This window comes from Kogia breviceps, chromosome 8 (genome assembly GCF_026419965.1).
Source record: "Kogia breviceps isolate mKogBre1 chromosome 8, mKogBre1 haplotype 1, whole genome shotgun sequence".
NCBI classification, from domain to species: Eukaryota; Metazoa; Chordata; class Mammalia; order Artiodactyla; family Physeteridae; genus Kogia; species Kogia breviceps.
This window is the reverse complement of record NC_081317.1, coordinates 34991788-35012640: the sequence shown is the minus strand read 5'-3', so window position 1 is coordinate 35012640 and position 20853 is coordinate 34991788. Positions and strand designations below refer to the sequence as shown.

Below are 20853 nucleotides of genomic sequence, written 5' to 3'. Positions count from 1 at the left end.
CTATGCCACTTAAGAATGAAGTGTTGCCAGCTCAGCCATAGCCCACCATAACCATTCTAATTATCTCGACTTTCATCCCCTAAAACATTTTCATTATCCTTAATTTGCTATTTATCATTCCCTTGCATTTCTTTAAAACTGTAATACATATGTAGGTATCCTTAAGCAATACATACTATTTGAAATCTAATGCCACAATTAATTCATCCATTTTCCTGGTGATGAACATTAGGATGTCTCCAGTTTATAGCTATGAACAAACAATGTTGCTGTAGACATTCTTGTGCATTTTTCTGATTTATATAAGACTGACTCTAGAGCTGTACATGTTTTTTATTTTACTAGGTATTGCCAAATTGTTCTGTAAATTGTTTCTTCAATTTATGCTCTCACTGTCAGTGTGTGAAAGTACCATGACTCTGTATTCCCAACACCTGTATTGTCATACTTTTTATTTTTTACCAAATTCCTGAGTATAAAATAGTATCTCATTGTAGTTTTAATTTGCAAGTTCTTAATTACTAGTGAGGTTCGACATACTTTCATATGTTTATTAACCTTTTACGAGGTTTTTTTCCCCTATAAATTTGTGGTTGTATAGTAAAGAACATGGTCGTTCCCCAAAAGAGGTGTAGCCTTTGGCCTCAGCTTCTTAGAGATAATCTCTAAATCCTTGGAATGCCTGATAGGAGTGTTTTAGTTTGCCTGACGGCCTTGGGTCATACCAGATAGGCTAATGATAGGATTAACAATATACTGGGTTGGTCAGAAAGTTAGTTCAGGTTTTTCCGTATCATCTTATGGAAAAACCCGAACACCAATAATTTATGGTCCAACCACTACAGAAAACAAAAAATTAAAAATAGATCTACCATGCAATCCAGCAATTCCACTTCTGGGTATATACCCAAAGGAAATGAAAACAGGATTTTGAAGAGATATATGCAGCATTATTCACAATAACCAAGATAGGAAAACAATCTTAAGTGCCCAATAACAGATAAATGGATAAAGAAGATGTGAGATACACACACACACACACACACACACACACACACACAGAGGAATATTATTCAACTGTGAGAAAGGAGGTTATCCTGCCATATGTGACAACATTAATGGACCTCGAGGCCATTAATGGACTTAGTACAATTGTACTAAGTCACACAGAGAAAGACAAGTACTGTATGATGTCACTTATATGTGGAATCTAAAATAGTCAAGCCCATTAAGAAACAAACAGAGTAAAATGGTGGTTACCAGGGCATAAGAGGTGAGGGGATAAGATTGATGTTGTTTAGGGTGCAAACTTGCCACAAGTAGTAAATAAACCATAGAGATCTAATACACAGTATAATGAATATAAACAACAGTATTGTACTATAAAAATATAACGTGATAAATTTTGTTACAACTGCAATCATATTATAATATATATCAAAGTAACACATTTTACACCTTAAATTTACACAATGTAAAATTTGTTCAATTAAAAAAAAATGCAATTGGGACTTCCCTGGTGGCTCAGTGGTTAAGAATCTGCCTGCCAATGCAGGGGACACAGGTTCGAGCCCTGGTCCAGGAAGATCCCACATGCCGCGGAGCAACTAAGCCCATGTGCCACAACTACTGAGCCTGCACTCTACAGCCTGTGAGCCATAACTACTGAGCCCGTGTGCCACAACTACTGAAGCCCGCGTGCCTAGAGCCCGTGTTCCACAACAAAGAGAAGCCACCACAATGAGGAGCCCACGCACCGCAACGAAGAGTAGCCCCCGCTCGCCAGCAAAGAAGAAAGTCTGCACGCAGCAAAGAAGACCCAATGCAGCCAAAAATAAATAAATAAAATTAAAAAAACAAAAACAAACAAAAAAAATTAAGCTATTAAAAAATGCAATTTAGGGTAGAAGTTTTGAGTCATGTGGTATCAGCTTAACCTCTGGAGGGGCTGGAGACTGAGGTCAGCCACTTGGGGAGTTAACAATAGATCCCCAGTAAAGACTCTGGATACTGGCTTGGATGAGCTTCCCTGGTTGGCAGTACTCCATGCCTATGGTCATTCATCAGTGCCAGGAAAGAAACACTGTCCAGAGTCCAAGGGGAGAGGGCAACTGGAAGCTCTGCTTGTGGTACTTTCCTGGACTTTGCCCTATGTGCTTTTTCCCTTGGCTCATTTTAATCTTTTAAAGATTTTTAAGACCTATTGATTTTAATCCTTTCCCTGTGATAAATTGTAATTGTGAGTATAACAGCTTTCAGTGAATTCTGAGTCCTTTTAACAAATTACCCAACCTGAGTATGGTTTGGGGACCCCCTTAAAATGGCAGTTGGTGTCAGAAGGGAGGGTGATCTTGTGTACTGTACCCTCTAATTTTGCAGTGGTTGATCTCTTTTGCCTATTTATCCTATTATGTTGTTTATCTTGTTTAAAAATTGATTTGTAGAAGTTCTGATATATTCTTGATATTAATCATTTTTTTATTATTATAGGCATTGAGTATATCTTTTCCCAATTTATTTTCTCCTTTTTTGCTACCCATTGAACAGAAGATTTTGATCTGATGGAGTGTCTCAGTCTTTCCTTTATGATTGTTGCTTTCTTTAAAATCTTATTTAAGGGGCTTCCCTGGTGGCGCAGTGGTTGAGAGTCTGCCTGCCTATGCAGGGGACACGGGTTCTTGCCCTGGTCTGGGAAGATCCCATATGCAGCGGAGTGACAAGACCCGTGAGCCATGGCTGCTGAGCCTGAGCGTCCAGAGCCTGTGCTCCGCAACGGAAGAGGCCACAACAGTGAGAGGCCTGAGTACCGCAAAAAAAAAAAAAAAAAAAAAAAAAAATCTTATTTAAGGATTTCTTTCCTACCCTAATTTCAAAAAGACATTCTCCTACAGGAAATAAAATTAGAAACGTTTCGGTTTTCACATTTAGGTCTTTAATTCTTGTGGAGTTTGTGTGTTTGGTGTGAGTTAGGAATCTATTAAAGAGGATTAGATTTAGCTGAAAATAATAGTGATTTGAAAAACAGTGGCTTACAAATATTGCACTAGTGTATTTATCTTATCCTATGGTAATCAAATATCCCAGCACCATTTATTTATTAATTCTCTATCCTTTATGCAGCATAGACTTGGTCATATATCAAGTGTCTATGTACGTGTATAGACTCTCTATTCTATTCCATATGTGTATATATATTTTGACAATTCCTCACCATCTTAATTGTTATGGCTGTATTCTGCATTTTGATATCTTATAGAACAAGACACTTCTTGCTTGTTGTTCTTCAGGAATATCTTAGCTTTTCTTGACTTTTTGCTCTTCTACATAAATTTTGGAACCAGCATTTCAAGTTCCATGAAAAAAATCTGTGAGGATTCTGTTAGGCATCTGTAGATCAATTTGGGAATAACTAACATTTTTAGGATAATGAGAATTCTTCTTTATGAATATGTTATACCTCTACATTTATCAGCTCCTTTAAATATTTCTTTAATAAAGTTATATAATTTTCTCAGGTTTAACACATTAGATTTATTCCTGGGTCCCTTATAAGTTTTATTGCTCTTATAAATTATTTTATTTTATTTTATTTTTGGCTGCACTGTGCGGCTTGCAGGATCTTAGTTCCCTGACCTGGCATTGACCCCAGGCCATCGTCAGTGAAACCACAGAGTCTTAACCACTGGACCATCAGGGAATTCCCATAAATGATTTTAAAATTAGGTTTTCTATTTATTAAGGGTATGTAGAAATGCAGCTGAATTTTGAATATTGATGTCATATTCAGCAACGTACCTTACTAATTCTAAGTATTTGTCTTCTTTTTGGTTTTTTATGTTGACAGTTGTGGCATATGTGATAAATGAGAGTTTTAGTTCTTTTCTAATTCTTATACTTTTTGTTAGTTTTTTTGTGGTTTTGAACTGGCTAGAAATTTGGTAAAATGTCAAATGTTAGCAGTAAAAATGAGCAGTCTCATCGTAGTCCTTTGTTTAAAAGGAATAGTGGGACTTCCCTGGTGGCACACTGGTTAGACTCTGCACTCCCAATGCAGGGGGCCTGGGGTCCGATCCCTGGTCAGGGAACTAGATCGCACATGTATGCCGCAACTAAGAGTATGCATGCCGCAACTAAGAGTTTGCATGCCACAACCAAGGAGCCCACCTGCTGCAACTAAGACCCGGTGCAACCAAATAAATAAATAAATATTTAAAATAGAATAGGTATGGCATTTTCTCATTACATATGATATCTGTTGTATGTTTTTGGCAGATAGATTTTATCAAATTGAGGAAATTCCCTTTTATTCCTAGATTTCTTAAGGTTTTCTTTTCTAATGTGAACAGGTGCTAAATTTTATCATGTGCTTTTTCTGCTTCTTTGAAATAACTATATACATTTTTTCTCCTTTAAATGTGATAATGTGGTGAATTGTATTAATTTTTATCTGTAAAACCAAATTTGCATACCTGGAATAAACTCTATTGTGGTAAATTAAATGTTTTATATATTGTTTGATTCTTCTTGCCAATATTCATTTTAGGAATTTTGCATTTATTCATGGGAGAGTCAAAATTATGATTTTCCTTTCTTTTATTGTCCTAGTCCAATTGAAGTAGCAAGGTAAAATTAGTCTCATTTTTCTATTCTCAGAAAGTTTGTATAAGATTGGAAATACCTATAACTGAGTCTCTTTGTTGTACAGAAGTAATTAATACAACATCAAAACACTGTAATTCAACTATACTTCAATAAAAAAAAACATTGGAAGTATCTTTTCCTTGAAAATTTGGTAGAATACACTTGTAAAAATTTGGTAGAATTTACCTCTTGATCTGGTGTTTTCTTTGTAAGAAGAAACTGCTGGTTCAATTTTTAAATGGTTATAAGGCTACATAAGTATTCTATTATATTTCTTTTAAGGCTTTTGAAAAGTTACTATTTTTTTTAGATAAAGTATAGTCATTTTCTCTAAATTTTCAAATTTATTGGCATAAAGTTATTCAGATTTTTTTTATATTTTAATCTCTACTATGCATGTAACTATGTCCCTTTTTTACTACTAATATTTGTACTTACTCTTTTTTTCCTTCATCAGTTTTGCCACAGATTTGTCTACTTAATTCCAGATTTTGGCCTATTGTATCTCCCTATTATTTCTTTTTTAAAAAAATTAATTTGGCCGCGTCAGGTCTTAGTTGAAGCAGGTAGGATCTTTCATTGTGGTGTGCGGGCTTCTCTAGTTGTGGTGCACGGGCTCTAGAGCTCTCAGGCTCAGTAGTTGTGGCACGAGCGCGGGCTTAGTTGCCCCACGACCTGGGATCAAACCCGTGTCCCTGCATTGGAAGGCTGATTCTTAACCACTGGATGACCAGGGAAGTCCCTCCCTATTATTTCTTTGTCTCTTTAATCAATGGCCAATCTAATTTTTCTTATCTCCTTTCTTTTTTTTTTTATACAGGTTTAGTTTGCTTCTTTTTTTTTGTTTGCGTTGTTTTATTTTTGGCCTCGCCACGTGGCTGGTGGGGTCTTAGTTCCCCAACCAGGGATGGAACCCACGCTCTTCGCAGTGAAAGCCCGGAGTCCTAACTACTGGACCCCCAGGGAATTCCCTAGTTTGCTGCTTTTTTAACTTCTTAAAGTTGAACACTTAGTCCATTAATTTTCAGCCCTTTTTTCTTTCCTAATATGAGTGTTTAAGGGTATAAATTTATATTAAAATACTATTTCTGAAGAATTCCATGAGTATTGTCATTATTCAGTTCTAATTCTTAACATCCATCACAATTTCTATTTTGTCCCATGACTTTCAGTGTTTTTTAAATTTAAAAATGTCTATAGAGGTTTTTTGTTGTTGTTATTGATTTCTAATTTCATTGCAGTGTGATAACAGAACATGGTCTGTATGAAATTGAGTCTTTGAAATTTATTGAGATTTACTTTAAGGGATAATATATGGTTAATGTTTTATGTTCTTGAGAATGATAGGTGCTTTTAATTATTGTTTTAATTTGTTAATTAAATCAAGCTTGTTATTTCTATTGTTCAACTGTTCTTTATGCTTAATTATTTTTAATTTATTTTATTTGCTTCATCCATCAATGAAGATGATCAATAAGGTGACCATATAACCTATAGTCCAAACCAGAACATATGAGAGTGAAAAAAGCCACAAAAATAATTAAGATTATATAATTTCTTGAAATATTAATTGACAGTTGTTTCAGTGTGAAGGGACCTATAATAATCTACTCAAAAACTATTAAACATTTTTTCTATACATTTTAAAACTTTTTATATTGATTATCTGAACTTTAATTTTTTTTTTTTTTTTTGCGGTACGCGGGCCTCTCGCTGTTGTGGCCCCCATTGTAGATGACAACATGAACAAACATTTTATGCAGGCTATTAGTTATCAATCTCCTTGAGAAAAAAATATACTTGAATTTTTAAATTAAACATGAACTTTCATTTTATTGAAATTCTTTTTGCCACAAAGGTTCACTGCAGAAGCTTTACAACATATTTCCTTCACAGGGCTCCTTTGTCTAGAGATGGATTTGACTGTAGCCCATTCTTACACTGTCATAGCCCTCAGAAGTCCCAGGTCTCAGGTAGTGCTTTAGTGGTCTTACTTTTAACTCTACAGTATAAGGCCTCTGAGTCCTGGGAGGGAGACAGCCCTCAGGGCAGCCCATGGCTTCAACGCATGGTCAACAGCCTGGTTTCTGCTTCTGTTTGGCCCTTGTGGAGTTTCCTCACTTTCCTGTAAATTCAGCTTAAAAAAAGATGTTTCTGTTCCGTAGAATGGAGATAACAATGATAATGATGATAGTAATATCAATTCCACAGAGCTAATGTATGTAAAGCACTTGGAATAGTACCTGGCAAATTAGCACCACAAAACTGTTAGATGTTATTTTTTTATCCAGCACTTCTACATATTTATCACCAAAAGGTTTTTCAAAATTTTGCGTCCAGTACATTATTGGATATGGAGTATATTTATATGTTTCACAGCACCTATTATAAGTAATTTTTATATTAAATGTTTGTTCGGATAGGCAATTTACTACTGCACTGTATTTATGTAACTGTTCCTCCATGAAACCACATAAAGAACATTTATGTATCTTAAAAAATGTCGTGTACATTTTTATAATGTATACATATAATGTACATTATAAAGGTAAATATATAAATTTTGTGTAAGCTATGATTCAGCAGTTTTAAGTCTAAAATCAGTAGAAGGATCTGGGCCACCAGTCTCCTTACTATAAAAAATAGCACAAAATACCTTAATTTTAACTTTTTTGGTTTTTGGTTTTTTTTGTGGCACGCGGGCCTCTCACTGTTGTGGCCTCTCCCATTGCGGAGCACAGGCTCCGGACGCACAGGCTCAGCGCCCATGGCTCACGGGCCCAGCTGCTCCGCGGAATGTGGGATCTTCCCAGACCGGGGCACGAACCCGTGTCCCCTGCATCGGCAGGCAGATTCTCAACCACTGTGCCACCAGGGAAGCCCTTAATTTTAACTTTTATAAGATAACTCATTTTTATTGATTAAAAATATGATTGTCCATTTATAAACACATGAAAATAGATTCAAATTTTTGGACAATTTATATTTTGTGTATGACTCCATATGCTTGTATAAGTTCAAAGCAGTATTATACTTGCTAATAATTACAAGTACTTTAATTTTGCAGTACTTTTCATCAGAATTCCTGGGACACTTCCAACAAAACATATTATGATTCCAGAAAAATAAAAGATGACAATAGTCTACTAAATAAAAGAAACTTGGAGGTGAGAAATAGAAATTGTCCAGGAATATACAACCAAACCACAGTGTACATTTAAATTACAAAGTTTTTTTGGTTTTTAGTTTAAACAATTCTTAAAATTTCCTTTCAGAAAGCATACTGATTATACGTATCTTAAATATCTAAAACATATTTTTTTTCCTTTTACTAGCAACCCCTGCCCCCATTGCCCCAAACAAAATCCTAGTGAAATGGACGGTGGGTGTGTGGTCAAGATGCTGTGAACACAGGCTCTGTGAAGGTTCGATCTGCTGTATTTCCTCTGAGTAAAGCAATCAGGATAGAAACTTGTGGACTGCAGCCTATATAATTGTACCTTTGTGGAGCTTGCTATGTAGGGATATATTCTTCGTATAATTTTAAAGACCTTTTCCTTGCCAAAAAAATGAATCATGTTCATTATAGAATAGTTGGGAATTATAAAAAAGTATGGAAAAAAAATAAAAACACTTGTAATCCTACCACCTAGAGATACTTAACTGGTGATACTCTGGTGTGTTTACTTCCTGTCTTTCTTTCTAAGCATAAAAAAATATAAACATATACATACAAAAATGTGATTATACTGTTTACAGAATTTGAGATCCTGCTTTTCTCAATGGATAAAATGGTCTTGGGTTGCTTCCCTTTCTCCTTATATGTTCTTCATAAGAATTTATTATTTTAATGGCCAAAGAAACCTTCATTGAATGGATATATCATAATGTAAAATAAAGAATGGTATTTATAATTTTATAGTTTTTAAAGTTTTATTTTGCAAAAATAAAATTTAATTTTTTTACAGAAATTTTTATAGAAAATAAAACTTTAAAAGCTATAAAATTATAAATATATATCACATTTTTGACAACTGATGCCTCTCAGCATGCTATTCAACTGGTGGTACATGGTCTCTTTATGGTTTCATAACTCCTCAAAGGCTGGGAAGAGCCAATAAGTTAGGCACTGCACAAGTATACTACATTCCCACAATTCAAGTCATATCCCAAGGTCCATTTGAAAGTGACAGAGTCTGTAATGTCACACATGGATAACTGAAGGTCTGCTTGTGAAGTCCACATGCTGAACTCCTACAAGCTGTAAAACAGAGTTGATGGGTTTGTGATCCAACCTATTCCTATCACGGTGTATAAAATGGATGTTGTTACCTAGAAGAGAACAAGAATAAAAGGTAAAGGTTGACATACAGTGTTATTCATTAGATTTATTGCTTACTAGAATCAAGGAAGCATTTTAACTTTAAATTAGTCTGAAAGAAAAAATTATTTACCTGGAGTACATAATATTCTCTATATAATGAGATAATAATTTTTAATTAAGGTAATAAAACATGACAAAAATTATTGTTAAATAAGGCTAATATGTAATGTTTTATGAGATCCAAGGGGAAAGATTCTTAAATTATAACCGTGTTAGGTTTTATTAAATGTAATTAAATAAAATATCCTGTCAGACAGGCAGAATATGGAACTAGCATAAATATCAAGCTGGAAAACAATCTGTTTCTTAAATGTAATAATAGAATAAATCACTTCCTTAAAAAATTCACTCCCAAATACTGATTTAATAGGCTATCTACGGGCTTCCCTGGTGGCGCAGTGGTTGAGAATCCGCCTGCCGATGCAGGGGACACGGGTTCGTGCCCCGGTCCGGGAAGATCCCACATACAGCGGAGCGGCTGGGCCCGTGAGCCATGGCCGCTGAGCCTGTGCGTCTGGAGCCTGTGCTCCGCAACGGGAGAGGCCACAACAGTGAGAGGCCCGCGTACCACACACACACAAAAAAAATAGGCTATCTACATTATAACCATAGACCAAAAGAGGCTGAAAAAAATAAGGGCATTAAGACAATCAGTTACAGTACACTTAGATGTTCACAATTCTTTTATCTGCTCAAATAAAATAGTCATAATTTATAGTCTGTGTTCTGTTTACTTTGATTCTTGGACTCAAGACCAGAATTTTAACTTAAAACATTAGATTAGTAAATATTATGAGGCATGTTTTCTGCATTGTATTTATCTGCTGTCTACAGTAATCACTGTAGATTTAATATCATAAACTGGCTTATTATCAAATAAGGTAAAATGAAATACTTGGTTAACCATGTAAGAGATTTGTATAAATAAGTAAGTAAACCCAGCTCTTTCCTTAAAGGAGCTACAATTTTTCCAATGGGTAGTATCAAAATTTTCTCTTAATTAAGTCTGCTCCCAACTTGACACACAAATGATGCTTTCTGTGTGCTCTTCATTCTCACACAACAGAACATGTGCTCAAATGATGCTGAAACCTGGAGATGAGGGGCTCAAAAAATAATGCCTTACAAGTCTGAGGATAGAAATAATTCATTCAGAAATATGGCTCAGTGTCATTCTGGCTAATTTACAGGATATATTCTCATAAAACAAGGCTTTTTTTTTTTGGCTAGTCTAACTTGTGTAAATTCATGAGAGGGAGGGAAAGGGAGATTAAATAAAACGAAAGATTTTAGCTAGCTATACTGTTCCAGCTGCAAAAAAAACAAAAAATTATGATATTTGGTCAAAATCCTCCTTCTAAAGACTTCCTTATAGACATCTGGAATTTATTAAAGTAAATGTTAATTTTATAACCTGTAGAAGCTATGCTCACTAATATGAACAGTTTTAAACATGAAGAAGAACCAAGAAAAATCAGTTTACAACACAGTGATTTAGGCTTTTTGGGTGTTTGTCCCTGACTGCAATACTTGAACATGGTAGAGATCCAATGCCCAACCATTTAGTAGAGGGAAGCCAAAGGAATTTCAGGTGGTACAAATTGATCAGTAAAACTATTTATAGATCAATGGAATAGGGTAGACAGCCCAGAAATAAACCCATGCACCTATGGTCAATGTACCACAAAGGAGGCAAGAATATACAATGGAGAAAAGACAGTTTCTTCAATAAGGGGTGCTGGGAAAAATGGACAGCCACATATAAAATAATGAAATTAGAACATTTTCTAACACCACATACAAAAGTAAACTCAAAATGGATTAAAGACCTAAATGTAAGACTGGATACTATAAAACTCCTAGAGGAAAACACAGGCAGAACATTCTTTGACATAAATCACAGCAATATCTTTTGAATCCACCTCCTAGAGTAATGAAAATAAAAACAAAAATAAACAAATGGGACCTTATTAAACTTAAAAGCTTTTGCACAGCAAAGGAAACCATAAACAAAATGAAAAGACAACGCACAGAAAGGGAGAAAATATGTCCAAAGGAAGCAACCCACAAGGGGTTAATCTCCAAAATATACAAACAGCTCATGCAGCTCAATACCAAAAAAACAACCCAATAAAAAAATGGGCAGAAGATCTAAATAGACATTTCTCCAAAGAAGACATACAGATGGCCAAAAAGCACACAAAAAGATGCTCAACATTGTTAATTATTAGAGAAATGCAAATCAAAACTACAATGAAGTTATCACCTCACACCAAGCAGAATGGCCATCATCAAAAAGTCTACAAACAATAAATGCTGGAGAGGGTGTGGAGAAAAGGGAACCCTCCTACACTGTTGGTGGAAATGTAAATTGGTACAAACACTATGGAGAACAGGATGGAGGTTCCTTAAAAAACTAAATACAGAACCACCTGATGATCCAGCAATCCCACTTCTGTTCATATACCCAGAGAAATCCATAATTCGAAAAGATACATGCACCCCAATGTTCATTACAGCACTATTTTACAATAGCCAGGACATGGAAGCAACCTAAATATCCATGGACAGATGAATGGATAAAGAAGATGTGGTACATTTATACAATGGGATATTACTCAGCCACAAAAAAGAATGAAATAATGCTATTTGCAGCTACATGGATGGACCTAGGAATTATCATACTAAATGAACAAAGTCAGACAAAGAAAGACAAATATCATATGATATTACTTATATGTGGAATATTAAAAAAATACAAATGAACTTATTTACAAAACAGAAACAGACTCACAGACTTCAAAAACAAACTTACGGTTACCAAAGGGGAAAGGTGGCGGGGAGGGATAAATTAGGAATTTGGGATTAACATATACACACTACTATATATAAAATAGATAATCAACAAGGACCTACTGTATAGCACAGGGAACTCTACTCAATATTCTGTAATAACCTATATGGGAAAAGAATCTGAAAAAGAATGGATATATCTCTAAGTATAATTGAATCACTTTGCTGTACACCTGAAACTAACACAACATTGTAAATCAACTATACTCCAATATAGAATAAAAATTAAATAAAATAAAAAAAGAAAGCTATTTAAAGGATGCAGCTTAGAGTAACTGTTACTGAATAAGCTGCCCCTGGGGTTGACTTGCTTCCTTTTTTTTTTGGCCACGCTGCTCAGCATGCAGAATCTTAATTCCCTGACCACGATCGAACCCATGCCCCCTGCAGTGGAAGCACTGAGTCCGAACCACTGGACTGCCAGGGAATTCCCCTTGACTTGCTTTCTGACATAGGGCAAGTCTGCTAGTTTTGTTAGATATAAATAACTAGATTTGATTCTTCAATGACAAGAGTTCTTGATGGTTTTCTCCCATTTGAAAATGTTCACTTCCACTGAAATTTTTAAAGAGTGTTATAGCCACATACAAGTCACCAAACCACTGCTGATTTCTTCTATCCCAAATACCTGGAATCACTCAGATATGGAATCACAGCCACATTACATCCAGTAAACAAACATCAGAAATACACAGAAGCATGTGAAAACAAACGATGACCCCTATGAAAGCACAGCATCCTGACTGTTACCATGTCCAGTTGCCCATTTTTACATGGTGGCTATTTTATGAAGAAAGTGGATGGCCTCTGGACTTCTAAAAAGCACGAGAAGTGTACTGCTGAAGCTGGGCTTTGATGCTTACCTGGACCACTTACCTGGACCTAAAATGAGTGTTCCACCTTGCTGAGATGGATCTCCTTGAAAATCAAAAAGAGGGCCAGTCACTGCTCGCCACAGGCTCTGAATGCTTCCTGAGACTATATTTGATTTTATATGGGGGCTGTGTCCTGAAATATTAGGAATTGTCATTAGACGTTGTCATTTTATATTTGATTAGATATTAAGATAACGTTAGTATTTCTAGAAAACAGTCTCTTTCTTATGTGTCATCGTACTTTTGACTTGTCTTTTTTTCTTCCTTCAAAGAACAGTTCTCAGCCTTTCACTACTGATGTTTTAGACCAGATAATTCTTTGTCCTGTGCAATGTGGGGTGATTACCATCATCCTTGCTCTCTGTACCTACTAGATGCCATAGCAACCACCATTCACCAAGCTGTGACAACTGAAAATGTCTCCAGACAATGCCAAATGTCCCCTGGGGGTAGGGGTCAAAATTGTTCCCGGTTGAGAACTACTGCTTTAAAGGAAGAAGTGGTGACAGACCCAGATCATTTTCTGCCACAGAAAAATGTCAGCTACAGACTTGTCAAACTGGTAGTGCTTTCCTTTGTAATTCCCCATTTATGTTTTGTTTAGTCTCTTACCAACTAATAAATAACTACATTCCTCTTCAGGAGATACTGTGGCACAGACTGTTATACGCTTGTCAAAACCCGTTTCCTCTTTCTGGGACCACAGCTAAACATTTCCTGGAGTTTGGTAAGGCTATATGACTACACTCTAACCAATGAGTAAAATGATGTGTGCCACTTCCAGAGCACCTCTTAAAAACCTCTCAGGGAGTGATTCTCCATGTTCCTTCTACATCCTTCGAAGTTTGGATTGACAATGGCAGAGCCACAAGATGAAAAGGGCCTGAGTCTTTCCTACTGTGTCCCCGAATTGCTGCTTGGAGAAGCATGCAATAGATATACCCTTCTTGAAATATGAAAGAAAAAGAACCTTCTCCCACGTTATGCTACTGAGACTGCGGTTTAGCTGTAACAATAGCAACTATAGCTATAACTCCATCTTTGCTTGGCTGTCAGTTTTTCTATTTCCTTTCTCACAGTAACTGATACTTCACTTCCACTCCCCACCTTTTTAAAAGTAATTCAATATTTTATTTATTTATTTATTTTTGGCTGGGTTGGGTCTTTGTTGCTGCGCGCAGGCTTTCTCTAGTTGCTGCTAGTGGGGGCTACTCTTCGTTGTGGTGCGTGGGCTTCTCATTGTAGTGGCATCTCTTGTTGCTTCAGTAGTTACAGCATGTGGTCTCAGCAGTTGTGGCTCATGGGCTCTATGAGGAGAGCAAGCTCAGTAGTTGTGGCGCATGGGCTTAGTTGCTCCGCGGGGCATGTGGGATCTTCCCGGACAAGGGCTTGAACCCGCGTCCCCTGCATTGGCAGGCGGATTCTTAACCACTGTGCGACCAGGGAAGTCCTCCACTCCCTTTGAGTAAAGAAACTCAGTCTCTACCTTTCTTGTAACTTATCTTTTTCCTATCCCTGCCTTTTATGTCTTTTTAGTTTTTTTAAATTCTGGACTCCACCAGTTCTGAGGCCAGAGAATGACTGGTTGAGCAGCAAGACACCATGGCCCAGGTCCTCTTGCCCATTGTCTGCCCGTCGGGTGCACGTCCACCAGTGTACAGCAGTTACCAGTCCCGTTCATCTTCTCCTGCCGGGTCACAGCACAGAGTCCAACCCTCAGCCCTGCGGTCGGTTCCTACTAGTGCTTTTTGCTTTTTATTTTGATGATTATGCTGCCTTTGACCTGCCCGATTTCTTAATTTTTTCCAGATACCTATTATTTCCTTCATCTCTCCAACTTTTCTTTCATGTTTATATTAGGATGGACATTCATCTCACCAAGAAACAAATACAGGTTCATTAGCTTAGAGACATGGGTAAAGGACTAAAGTTTACTGTTTTTTAGGATTTTACACTTAAAATAGATGTTCATAAATCCAAACTGTCTCCTCATGTCTGAAGAAGGGTCATTTAACATTTCTGAAATTTTAGAAATTTAATTGAAGAAGATTTCACAACCTAGAATTTCACAATCTTTGCTATAAAGCACAATCTAATTTTGCTAGTACGAATTTAGTTATGTGTAAAACTCTTGTTTTTGATTTTTTTCCTCTTAGTTTCATTCTTGGACTCAAGACCAGAATTTTAACTTGAAACATTAGATTATGTAAGTATTATAAGAGGCATGTTTTCTGCATTGTGCTTATGTGCTGTCTACAGTCATCATTGTAGATTTAACACCATAAATTGGTTTATTATCAAGTAAGGCAAAATGAAATACTGGGTAAGCCCATTACTCCCTTGAATTTAGTGGCTTTATTTTCTTACTCTTTGTCTTTATAAACTGTCCCATTAATTTTAAATTATTATATTTTATTTTCAGTGTCATAATTTTCTTTTTTTTCCCCCCTCCCTTTTCTTTGCAGTACGCGGGCCTCTCACTGCTGAGGCCTCTCCCGTTGCGGCGCACAGGCTCCGGACGCTCAGGCTCAGCGGCCATGGCTCACGGGCCCAGCCGCTCCGCGGCATGTGGGATCTTCCCGGACCGGGGCACGAACCCGTATCCCCTGCATCGGCAGGCGGACTCTCAACCACTTCACCACCAGGGAAGCCCCATAATTTTCAAGTAGGATTATTCTGAAATTGATTCTGAGATTAGCGCTTTTTCAGGCAGGAACTTTAAAAAATTATTTTGTGAGAACCTAATGTTTTCTGTTTGTAAATACAGTACTTTAATACAGATCAAAGGAGTTTAAATGATTTGAATATACTCTCTCTTATAATCACAAGAATGTATTTTGCTTTAAATTCATCTGTTTTCTTTGCAATTCCACATCTTTATTGAGGCAATGAATGGTGAGGTGTTATTAAAGTGAAACTCACAGTTTATATCTAAAGTGGCTAAATGACAAACAGACCTTACACATGCTGAGACTCTGCTATAGCACAGGAAAACAGTCTACCAAAGATGAAGGTTCACAATCTGTACTGTTGCAATTTCCTATACTAAAAAGAGAGGGGGAAAAAAGAGCAAATTTTGTATTTATGCTACCTCATCATTGGTTTTAATAAAGTTTAGGTTGCTCTCTTTAAAAACTTCAGTAAAGGGATCCTGTCAACTCTACCTAATAAGTAGCTCTGTGATCTGTCCCTCTGCATCTCTACTTCAGGCCATGTCATTTCCTTCTAGCCTATTTCTACAAACTTGTCAAGAACATCAATGACTCCCATTTGGCACATTCCAATTGCTCCTCCACCTGGCAACAAGACTGTATCACTTCTCCACTCAAATATAATAATTTTATGACTTCCCTACTGCCTCCAGAACAAATCCAAATTCCTTGGCATGTTCCCAGACTCAGTCCTCTGGCTCACACAATCCCCCAGCTGGCTCCTAGACTCTGGCCAGACACAGGGAACTGCACTTCTCCAACAGTCAAATTTTTTCATACCTGTGTGCTTTTGCGCGTGCTACTTTCCGTCAGCTGCACCATTCCCAGCCTCACTTCACCCAGCTAACTCCTTAAAGAATGAGCTTAGACAACACCACCTCTAAGAAGCCTTCCCAGATTCTCCTCTCCCTGTGCATTTCTGGTGTTACAGGCATTTCTGCATTATAGGTATTGCCAGTACATACTCTTCTTTTTATGAGCCCTAAACTGTAATGTAGTTGACTGTTTGCTTCTGTCTCCCAGAGTAGATTATGAGCATTGGGTTGGCAGGGGCTGTGTCATTTATCACAGTCCTCCCAGGAACATCTAACACAGTGGGTCCCATGGGTGTCATTCTCAGCATTTGTTGAGAATAAGTGATTTGAGTTCAAGTTGAGTTCTCTTATTTGGTATTTCAGAAGCCAAGTTTTTTCTACCTAAAATATATATAAATAGTTCACCTAAAGCTTATTATACTCTTAATTGTAAAGAATTATGTAAGGGCAGGGAATATGGACCATATAAAGATGAATAAAACATCAAACTTTTCAACTAACTATACTACCCACCACCTTAAGTACAATTATAGAGTATATAATCGAGTACAAGGTGCTATTAAAATACAATGAAGGGAGCAATTGCTTCTGCTTGAAGAGCTATTAAGAGCCCCTTTGAGTTGGGCTTTAAATGAAAACTAAGATTTCATCTATTAAAGAACATAGAGCATTCAAAGCCATGGTGTTGAGGTATGAAAATATATTAACTGAAGCAATATTATTTTTCTTGTAATTACAAAAGTAAAATGTACTTCTTGTAAAAAACTCAAAAGCCACTTTTCTCATTCCCATGCCTTGGGGTAATCATTGCAATATCTTGTAAAACATTTTTCATTTCACACATATATAGTATAGATCTTTATGAAAATGGTTTTTATTTTTATAAAAATGGAATCATACTAAAAACACTGCTATGCAACTTGCATTTTTCATTCATTTAGTACTTTGCCAACAGCCTTCCATGTCATTACATCCAGGAAATGAATCTTTTAGAGTCTCATGAATCTGGATCACTTACTAGAATCATAAAAAGCAGGTTGATTTATGAATTTACCACTTGTTCCCCTATGCATATATATGCATATGTGAAATGTGAAATACACCATTAGTGTTTTCTACTTGAGACATATCATGTCTTACCTGAGGAGGCAATTTCTTCACCCCTTTGCATTCCCAATCTTTTATAAATTTCTCTCTCAGGATCAACATAGATTTCATGAGAATACCCAGTCAGTTTACAGAAAGGCTGAAAAAAAGAGTATAGTTTGAATTTTTATCAAAAGAAATGGGAGAAAAATAGTGATAATCTGACTTAATTTTAGCAAATTTAGCCTACATTTAGTGATTCAAATAATATAATTTTTATGTCTGAAAGAGATTTAACCTGTTAGAGTCACAATTTGCTATGTATTTACCTCAATATGATGGTAGGATGACTGTCCAATCACTATAAGAGTGACATTTGCTTCCTTTAGGAGAGAAAAAAGACATGTACATATTATTGGAAATCACATGTTTCATACAACTTCCCCTAATCCAACTCTTCTGTTCCATCCTAATGCCACCTATAGGCTTCTAGAAGAATGGTATAAAGAACAAAATTGTGTGAGTCAAAGCAAAGAGATGTATGCTAAAATGTTCAATTAATTCAGATTATTCTTTTGCTAAGTAAGAATTTCAAAATAATATAGTCAGTAGTTCTCTACACTTCCCCCAAAGGCATACATTAAACAAGAATAAAAACTATTAAAGTAGGGTTATTTAATCAGACAATTTTATTCTTTCACATCTCAATTGATAAGGTCTGCTGAAAATAGATCTTAGTTTTACAAAATCTACCCAATGCGTTCACTCAAAAGCTCAGCTGGGGACAACCTCTATACGCCTGAAGAAACACACCTGTATGTGGCTGTCAGACCAATGTGGAACATGCATTCCATTAACAATACACATTTTCACCTTTAAGATATATTAGTATTTTCCTATAACGAACAACTATTTGGAGTGTCTTTATTACAAAAATAAAGGGAAGGAAATATTTTTAGCATTTCTGTTTTTGGTCATTATCAATCAACATTTGAGAACAGGCAGGTTATTAGGTAACATCAAAATTATTATTATGGTTAGTATGTTTATAACCACGCAATAATGAACAGGCCAGAAATAGACTTCTAACGCGTGCCTCTCCTTTTTGGAGGTGTTGGAGAGATGTGTGGGATGGTGAGAATCTGGGTTTGTGAAGGTGGTGCACTCCGCACCTCATCCCGTTGCACTCCTTATAAATGGCAGGCGATTTTCACAAGGCCGCCCTGAAGCGGGGCTCGCTGCTGCTCACTCTCAGGAAACTTACTTGTAAGAAACTCTTGGGGATTTTGGCCAGATCTTCTACATATTCCTTGCAGATGTAACACAGGAAATGCTGAAATTCCAATACGGGCAAAAAGGACAAGTTAGCAACTAACACCCCTGGGGTCAGAAAGGACCAAGTACTGCATTATGCGTGATGCTAATTAACACAACACCCAAGACGGGTAGAAAGAGGTGTCGGGGCGCCCAAATATGCATTGAAATTAGGCCGCACCCAGTCTGTGCTAGGCCTCTTCGCTCGCTGAGAAAATGGCCTTGGCTTGGCGTGCTGCTTTTCCATTCCCGTTCAAGGAAGCGAGAGGAGCAGTTCGCATTCCGGAAGCTTCTAGTGGATGACCGCGGGAAGGGCCAGGCCCGGCGGGCTTCGCTCTCGGGCCCTGGACCCGTCCAGGGGCCCGATGTAACCACCCCCCAGCGGAGGTCGTGGAAGCAACCTCTGTCCCAGCCTGCGGGTGAGGTCCCTGCTCCGGATCGTCCCACAGCCCGCGCTCACCCGCACGAAGACCACTACAGCCCGGCGCTCCCGGAACAGCGCGCCAAACAGCACCCGCTTCCCGGAGGCGTCCAGCACCGGCAGGTCGGCCACGGCGGCGGCCAGGCGCTGCCCGCTCTCGGGGCCGCTTGGGACTGGGACTGGGGCTGGGGCGGCGCAGCCGCTGATCTGCCGCGTGACCGGGGCCGCGAATGGGGCGGCCATCGCGCCCTGCATCCGCGGGCCCTTGGTTCTCGAGGGTGGGGGGTCAGAATCTTTGGTGGGCCGGGTCGCTACCCAAGCTGGGCGTAAGGAGCGGGCCGTACTGACGGGGCGGGGCACACGGCGGGGCGGGGCGCACAGCGCGGAGTTGCTTGAGGTCCAGACCCGCTGTGGCGCCGGGGGAGAGTGAGGCGCGCGGGGGCAAGCCGGGGCGCCCGTGTTTTCTTCCAGGTTAGGCCCCGCCAAGTCTCTGTACACAGCTCAGATGGTTCCGAAGCTCCGTAAGGTACGGAACCGCTGTCGCGTTTTCTGACTCAGCCACTCATGGTAGAGAGAGACAGAGAGATCCCAGCTGAGAAAGGAGTTAATTAGGAAGAAAGCAACCCCTGCTCTCCGTAGTCGAAGTTAGTTCTATCTTTTCAAGAGAACCAGTTACCAAGCACGTCCATATTTATGATCCGATAGATTTGTTTTAACTTCTAGTCTGTTTTTAACCCATTCCCTCCTCAGTTCTCGTACTTTTTTTTGTGGGTATCACTAACATACAGTGTAATGTACAAATCTTAAGTGGAGTTAAATTTTATTTTATTTTTATTATTATTTTTTTTTGTGGTACGTGGGCCTCTCACTGCTGTGGCCTCTCCCGTCGCGGAGCACAGGCTCCGGACGCACAGGCTCAGCGGCCATGGCTCACGGGCCCAGTTGCTCCGCGGCACGTGGGATCCTCCCGGACCAGGGCACGAACCCGTGTCTCCTGCATCGGCAGGCGGACCCTCAACCGCTGCGCCACCAGGGAAGCCCTAAATTTTATTTTTTAATTAAATTTTTTAAATTTAAAAATTTGCCAGGGCTTCCCTGGTGGCGCAGCGGTTGAGAGTCCGCCCGCCGATGCGGGGGGCGCGGGTTCGTGCCCCGGTCCGGGAAGATCCCACATCCGGGAACCCGTGAGCCACGGCCGCTGCGCCTGCGCGTCCGGAGCCTGCGCTCCGCGACGGGAGAGGCCGCGACGGTGAGAGGCCCGCGGACCGCAAAAAAAAAAAAAAAAAAAAATTTGCCAAAATTTTATCGTGGAAGTTTTAAAACATGCCCAAAAAGTTGAAAGAATTTTACAGGGAACACTCCTATATTCGCCGCCTAGATTCTATTTTACTCCGTCAGAATCTGTGCATCTGTCCACAGTTAGGTGAGTTTTGCCTGATTATCCTATCCACCCGTTATCCACAATCCTATAAAAATATGGACCATTGCTATCACTTGAGAAAATTCCCTCAGTTATATTTTTTAAGAGCAGGTGTAATAAATCTATTTATAAATGTGCTAGGGTGTTTCAGGAGTCCATGTCCTTTCTTCAGACTTTTTTTTGCTAAAGCTGTTTACCAGGCCCCTCAAGTGATATAATTGTGTGTGTGTGTGTGTGTGTGTGTGTAAATGATGGATTGAGAGGGATGAGGAAGATGGAGTTAAATGGCTCTGTTCAACCTTAATTTCTTAATTTCTCCTGGGGCAGGCTGCA

At 38.3% G+C, this 20853-nt stretch overlaps 1 protein-coding gene across 4 annotated transcripts; it reads right to left on the bottom strand.

Annotated features, from left to right (window-relative positions):
• Nucleotides 1-6446: 6446 nt before the first annotated feature.
• On the bottom strand, nt 6447-19589 carry PRXL2C (peroxiredoxin like 2C). 4 transcript variants are annotated; one of them, XM_067041181.1, is made up of 7 exons: nt 19140-19462; nt 18630-18698; nt 17695-17748; nt 17420-17525; nt 12755-12886; nt 11942-11998; nt 6447-8973 (listed from the first exon to the last, which is right to left on the bottom strand). In XM_067041181.1, exons 1-6 carry the CDS (start codon nt 19353-19355, stop codon nt 11982-11984), a joined length of 594 nt encoding a protein of 197 aa, XP_066897282.1. In that variant the 5' UTR covers nt 19356-19462; the 3' UTR covers nt 6447-8973; nt 11942-11981. The 4 variants fall into 4 exon arrangements, with proteins under 4 accessions (XP_066897282.1, XP_058927764.1, XP_066897283.1 ...); XM_059071781.2 differs by lacking the exon at nt 11942-11998 and having other exon boundaries at nt 19140-19589; XM_067041182.1 differs by lacking the exon at nt 11942-11998 and having other exon boundaries at nt 12742-12886; nt 19140-19461.
• Nucleotides 19590-20853: the final 1264 nt, after the last annotated feature.